Raw genomic sequence first — 7,297 nt, 5'->3', positions numbered from 1 at the left:
TGATTGTTTCCTTGTCTTTGTGCACTGCTAGTACAATATCTGGTAAAGAAAAAAAAATGTAAATGAGTGAAATGGGACATTGGTTTTATTCTCAAAAAAAGGACACCAAGCACAGGATTATGCTGTAGCATGCAAAAGGGACTGCAAGTCATATTTGATATCGAATTAATTAAATTAGAAGTGGCTTTCTCTAAACCTGTTAAACTATCAATTTTTGGATCCTAGCACTTAAATTGATAAGTCATTACTAGACATCTTGTTTTTTAAATTATAATCTAAAAGCTACTTGGCAGCCGCCTAATTTCTTACGCCTATTTGGTGAGACCCTAGGGTGTAAAACGCTGTAAATCTATTTCGGTGGAGTCTGATGGGCCTGTCCAACAGCTGCTGCTATAAATTTAAAAATGGTAAGGTGGTGCCACCAAGTGTCTGTTTTTGTAACCTGGCTGAAACTCAAATATAGCCTTTCATAAGTCGTTAACAAATTGTATAACTTGTATGCTGCACTGCTTATGTGCCTTTGTTGGTCCAGTGTTACACTGGTTGGGTTGTACTATTTTTAGTGTAAGTGGTATTTTTTTTCACATTCGGGAAGACCTAAATGATTTTTTTTAGTGATTTTTTTTTTTAAGTTATAGAAATAATTATAATAAATAGAAATCTGGCCAGCTATCTCGATGAAGTATTATCTAAAAATAAATCCTAATCTTGTAACGACTGGAAAGGTCGTGGAAAAGTCATGAAATTTCACAAATCAAAATGCCTAAAACCCTGGACATAAGACGACTAGCGCCAATATTTATGAAAATCAGTTATAGCAACATCTACAATAGGGTTTAATGCGATGGCATATACAGTATTCACCGCATTTAATTATCTAGGTTAATGTCAATTTTATAGTTTATTCATTTATCATTTTAATAATACCTACTTCCGTGATCTAATGTAAATCCGTTTATGTTGATTTTAAACGTAGTTTAAACGTTTAATGTTGATATTAAACCTAGTTTAATGTTAGTGAGACCAGCATTAACTAATGCTAATAAAATGGGCCTCATTGTGAAGTGTTCTCACGACTAAAAACACATGTATATATGCTGAATAAACTAGCTCTTGTCTGACTGAAAGCTCCAGACGTTGCTTTTGTTTCGTCCGTAAAACAGCTTAACCCCGTTACTGCTCGCATCAGCAGTTGCATCAATGATATTAATATTGTCAAAATAAAGAAATATTTCCGGAACGAAAGGTATAAGGTATAATCTGATAAATCAAAAAACAAAAGGTTTTGACACAACATTTAGGGGGAAGAACCGGCTACACCACCGTCTGCGCAGAGCAGTTGACAGCTGCTTCGACGCTGTCATCTACACAGGAGCATGGCTCAGACCTGGGGTAACTTTTTATTCTCTCTACTCGATTACAAGACCGAGAAATTTGTCATCGCTAAAAACAAAAAGGTCGGAGTTCTGTTCAGACTCTTTCAGCTGGGGGTGATTGGATATCTGATCGGGTAGGTGCCTTGTGCTTTCTCTAAATCAAGACGTTGAGGGGTGAGCGAGCGGGGCTCTGTCAGTGTTTCGAAGATTGAATCTTCAAAGCACATATTATAATAGGTCATTAAGTGTTGGTTCATGTTAAAAATGGTTACTGTCAATGAATTTCAACAAACCGAATGTAAGTCGACAGTAAAAGCACCATGTCTCGGATGTTATTTATATCAAGGGAACGACTGAAAGCGTTTGACCTGCTATTGTTCGGTTTGTAAGTTTTGCATGTAGTGAAAAAGACATTTTGTTTTGATTCAGATTAGTAGTCTCCATTTAGTCTATAGATGTACCAGAACCAGACAAAAACTTGATACCTTTGTCTTTTTAATTTTAAAATAGTGTTTAAGTGCAACAAAAGCTGCTGAATGTAAGATGACCTGGATCACGTGCTGTGGCCAAATGCTACACACAAAAGCACCAGCCTGATTTCATAATTGCCCTTTAAAACTGTTTAATAGTCGTCCTTTGCAAGAAATAATTAATCTAGAACTTTAATGTAATGATATCTATAGATTATAACGTCCTTCAGGGCGTGTTGGCCATATATACTGTAGGATTTATAGGACATGAGACAGCATTGCTCTCTGTAGCTCGCACACAGATCCTCTTCTTTATACTCTAAATAACCAATAAAATGTCTTTTTATACTTTTCACAATCTAAGTTGTTATTTCTCACACTGTTTATTTTCTTTTGCTTGTGCGTCTTCTTAAAGGTGGGTTTTTCTTTGGAAGAAAGGCTATCAGGAGACCGAGGAAGTCATCCAGAGTTCTGTGATCACCAAACTCAAGGGTGTAGATTTCACCAACAGCTCTCAGTCTGGTCTGCAGCTATGGGGTGCAGAGGACTATGTCATTCCCCCACAAGTAAATACACCTCTTTCCTGTATATTCACTTTGGAAGAAATCTATTTGAAAACCACCTGTTAACAGTCTTTCTCAAAATCTCTGTTTTATGTATTTGATAATGGATATTCCTACAAATATTGACGTGACACACATCTTTTGCTTTAAATTTGAACACTAAACATTTAGTTTGTCAATTATGTTAATCATGTTACACAATGAAACATCTATTTTCGGTTATCTTCATATTAGTAGTACTCTAAATTAACAGCTTTCGGCCTTTTGTTAGATGACAGATGAAGATTGTTTAGATGGAAGAAGTTTAAAGAAATAAAGACTGAAAAGAACCAAAAGCTTGTTGGTTCTGTGGAAAACAAACTGAACAGTTACTTTGCTGTTTAAAATGTCTTTTGCAAGAACATGTCTTTATTATTTATTTATTTTTTTTACAAACAGGGGGACAGAGTGTTCTTTATTGTGACAAATTATGTAGTGACACCCAACCAAAAGCTGGGTTACTGCCCTGAGGTAAGAGACAGGTTGTTGTTTTATTTTGTTATTCCCAACACAAATTATGCAACCAAAAATATGAGGCATCTGTTGGAAAGAGTAGTACTGTCTCTCAATTAGAGAGCTGTATTCATATAGAAGTTTTTGATCTCAGTACATTTTAAAACCACTTTTGTTGTATGTATGTAGTATTTTGTTTGAGTTTGTTGTATATGTTTGGTTCATTTTACTTATTTCAGAGTCCTAAAGTGCCAGATGGTTTATGTACTTATGACAATGAATGTGTGGAAGGGGAATCTGTCATAGCAGGCCATGGTAAGCACAAAACCTAAATGAAATACCAAGCCTTTTGTTCCTTACAACTGCATACCTGAAGTTATATAAAAGGACAACCTTTGTGTTGTGCAAGATTCTTGTTAAAAAAAAAGATGTTACATTGTGTTATACTACGATCCACTGGCATGTTTAAATTCCTGAGCTTTAAAAGGACTACGTTTTATTGTTGTTTATTCAGGAGTGAAGACAGGTCGCTGTATAAACGACACAGGAACGTGTGAGATTCATGCCTGGTGCCCTGTTGAGCATGGCCAGACACCATCGTAAGAAAACAGTTTTGTACCAATTTCTTTCAATTCATGTTCAGTTGCTGTACATCTACCTCACCTTTTTGCACTATTATTCGCTCTCCATGCCTATATGAAACTATTTGAAGAAAAAAAAAAACATTATTGTACCTGTAATGTTTCAAATGTTGTAACAGGGAGCCAATGCTGGCAAAGGCAGAAAACTTCACGATCTATGTAAAGAACTTCATCAAGTTTCCAAAATTTGCCTTCTCCAAGTAAGTCAAGCCTAGAGGCATCAAGTCAGTGTGTTTATTTATTGAAGGCTACAGAATAAATGTTCTCACATCAATCTATCTATCTATCTATATATATACTGTATATCATATATATATATATATACATATCATACAAATATAACCGTATTTTTTCCCCCCGTCTTTCTTGTTTGGATGTTTTACATGCTGCATTGAAACAGGTTTGTTTCTGTGTCAGCACAGGATGTTCTGTTGTCATTTCAAACTCCTGCAGAATAATAAAGTTCATAGTTCACTCACAAGTGCATAGACAGGATCATTTCTATGGCTTAAATACAGTGTCATCTGGCAAGCTGTTATTTAAAAGCCAGTACAATCCCTTTAAATGAGCACACAAACTAATCTAAACTGAGCTGTCATTAAAATATACCAAAAATAAAGAGAAAAAAAAAATACTAAACAAATGCTATATACAAAGTTCTCTAAATCTCCCACCATGTAGCGGTGTGAAAGAGCAGACTCGCTTGCACATAATGAAGCGTTATGTTTGGATACTGATGGCACAGCACGACAGCACAAGCTGCTCTGAATATCTCTCGCTTACTCATCTCTATTTATACCAGCTCAGCGTGTGGTGCCTGAACTGAGACTTACTATCTTGCTATTCTGTGCCTTGCCTGTTTCACTGACAGAGTGACAGTTGTTCCTCTGCAAAGTCATCACATTGTAGATCAAGCAAATTGTATGAGCGGTTTCAGATACTGCTTCTACTTTTTTTTCCCTCACTTGAAGATCGAACGTCCTGCCTACCACCAACAGCACATATCTGAAGATGTGCAGATATGATAAGGACCATCATCCCTATTGTCCCATCTTTCTTGTGGGAGATGTGATTAACTGGACTGGATACAGTTTCCAGGATTTGGCAACAAAGGCAAGTGGTTCAAACGACACAAGTTAAAACAAAGTCTCCACCATTGTAAACACACTGGTAGTTGATGTTCAAGCAGCAGCTCAATGTATAATCAAAGAGAGATCATATCCTAACTTGTCCACATTAAGACAGTAATCTTTTTTAGTATATGATTTGGGGATTCTTTTAAAAAGATGCTCATGTAAATAATATACAATGGCTGATCCAGGCTCCCCAAAAAGTATTTGGACACTTAAGCCATACTTATGTGTCAATGGCTTATTTGTCTGCATATAATCAAAATATATCATAAAAATGGTATTTATTTAAAAGAGAGAGAGAGAGGGAAAAGAAAAGAAAGATACCACAAGTACAATTTTTAACCAATTTTTGACCTGTGAAGCATCAGTTATGGATTGAACATTCTAAACAAGTTTGCACTGTATGCCAATATTTTCTAGCAAAAGTGTCAGCTGGCACTGATATGAATACACTATTTTATATATGATTGCATTATTTATTTATGCTTTTATGCTAAAAAAAAAAAAGAAAACTTTATTGACTTAGATTGTAAAAATGAATTGCCAGAACTGCAAAGGAATATCATGATGCCCTATATTTAATGCAGAGGGTAATTTTATTAACTGATATCATTGTTTTCTATACACACACAGGGTGGTTCAATTGGAGTTGGAATCGAATGGAACTGTGATTTGGATAAAGATGAATCTCAATGTAACCCTGAATATAGCTTCACACGCTTAGATTCCGTGAAGAATTCACAGAACTCTGCCATTTCTGGTTACAACTTCAGGTATCGCTCTGATTTATTGATTTTAGCTCATAAAACAAGGTTCTGTAAGTGATTTCAGTTGTTTTGCTAACCGCACATGATTTCTTAAAAACTCCACCCACTAAAACATGCCAGCAAAGCTGAATGAAAAAAATGATTCACTGACAAAGAGGATTTCTGAGTGGCTAATTTTCTATAATTATTATTATTATAATTTTTTTTTTTACAATAAAATCGCTTAAACCTTTACTTTTTGTTTTTGTTTAAAACAGATTTGAAAGATTTGAAATAGTATCATTACATTGACTGACATGTTTCTCTCTTTATCAAGATTTGCTCGATACTACAATGATGTAGCAGGTCAAACCTATCGCAATCTGTTTAAAGTGTATGGCATTCGCTTTGATATATTAGTTAATGGAAAGGTAAGAGATAAGCATTTTACTTAAAATTCTTAAAGATTCCTCTCATTAGGGTTCTGGTGAAATGATAAAAAGATGGTGTTTATCTGTTTTTAGGCTGGGAGATTCAGTATCATTCCTACAGTAATCAGCATTGGCTCTGGGCTTGCTTTAATGGGTGCTGTGAGTATATAAGCTAGTTACAGATGGTGTCGCTAATAGTTGAAGTGTAAAAGGCACAAAACAAAATCTTTCTGAGATTCTTGTGTCATCTCATTCCACAGGGGGTTTTTGTCTGTGACATGATTCTGCTCTACATGATGAGCAAAAGCTCCTTCTACCGAGAGACAAAATTTGAGGCAGTCACAAAGTAAGCGTGTCTTGTCGACTTCTTAAAAAGGTTTACTTGGAAGATTAGAAAGATGCAGTGGATTATTATATACTATTTGCCCCCACAGAAAGCAATCTGGAAAGCAGAGAGAGAGAAAGCATGTGAGACACCACGGTCATCATCGCCAAGATGGGCGGAACAAGAGAGAGGAGAAACAGGGAACAGAGATGCAGCCATTGACATCGGTGTCATGTCAGCCCAATAACAACCCAGAGAGACAGATCCAGCCCACAAGCTCAGCACTCAAAACCCACAGTTCTGAGAGAAGGCCGCAGGGCACAGTGTCATTCAGGACTCAGCACGCTACAGAAAAACAGACCATCTCTCCCGTTTCCACCCTGAGAACACCACGCAACCAGTAGAGGATTTTTTGATGCTGAATCCCATTGGATTTACTGTGAATGTATGAAAGGAGGTATTATAGCGGGTCTATGCTCAGTCATACCAAAGAGGAATACTGCCAGTGTTGTTATGCTCTCTTAGCGTTTTAAATGGCAATGGAAGTTTTTGTTACAAAGGATTTGCAATAAGATAAATATAAATTATTTAATATAAATATGGCCTGACACCAAAAATTGTCAAACCAAGGTCGAAGAAATGTTAAAATATTTGACAAAAAATGCTTGGGTCATTGCATTACTTTCATCTTGAGTAAATGTGAAGAGTACAATCTTTAAAAAGAAGAGAAATGAAAAAAATAAAGATCTACACTACCATTCAAACGTTTGGGGTCAGTAGTTTTTTTTTAAAGAATGAATTCAATTAATAAAATAATTCTATTTCAAATTAATTCTGTTCTTTTGAACCTTCTAAATGTATGTTGACAAAATATTTTCTTGAGCACTAAATCAGTATATTAGATTGATTTATGAAGGATCATGTGACACTGAAGACTGGAGTAATGACTGCTGAAAATTCAGATCTGCCATTACAGAAACACATGACATTAAAATATATGAAAATAGAAAACTGTTATTTTATTTGTAATGTTTCACATTATTGTTTTCACTCTATTTTTGATCAAATAAATGCAACTTTGGAGAGTATTTCAATATCATTCAAAAACTGTACCAACGCC

The 7,297-nt window shown here is 35.5% G+C and overlaps 1 protein-coding gene across 1 annotated transcript; it reads left to right on the top strand.

Annotated features, from left to right (window-relative positions):
• The first annotated feature begins 613 nt into the window (after nt 1–613).
• On the top strand, nt 614–6,938 carry p2rx5 (purinergic receptor P2X, ligand-gated ion channel, 5). The gene is made up of 12 exons (XM_016476928.1): nt 614–1,510; nt 2,262–2,412; nt 2,848–2,919; nt 3,141–3,216; nt 3,416–3,500; nt 3,662–3,742; nt 4,514–4,655; nt 5,309–5,448; nt 5,759–5,852; nt 5,946–6,011; nt 6,113–6,198; nt 6,287–6,938. The coding sequence occupies exons 1-12, from the start codon at nt 1,377–1,379 to the stop codon at nt 6,579–6,581; spliced, it is 1,422 nt and encodes a 473-aa protein (XP_016332414.1). The 5' UTR covers nt 614–1,376; the 3' UTR covers nt 6,582–6,938.
• The last annotated feature ends 359 nt before the right edge of the window (nt 6,939–7,297 follow it).

The sequence above is a fragment of the Sinocyclocheilus anshuiensis genome, unplaced genomic scaffold, assembly GCF_001515605.1.
Source record: "Sinocyclocheilus anshuiensis isolate Anshui unplaced genomic scaffold, SAMN03320099.WGS_v1.1 scaffold697, whole genome shotgun sequence".
Lineage (NCBI taxonomy): Eukaryota > Metazoa > Chordata > Actinopteri > Cypriniformes > Cyprinidae > Sinocyclocheilus > Sinocyclocheilus anshuiensis.
Note: the sequence above shows the minus strand (reverse complement) of the source record. Positions and strands in the feature narration are given on the sequence as shown.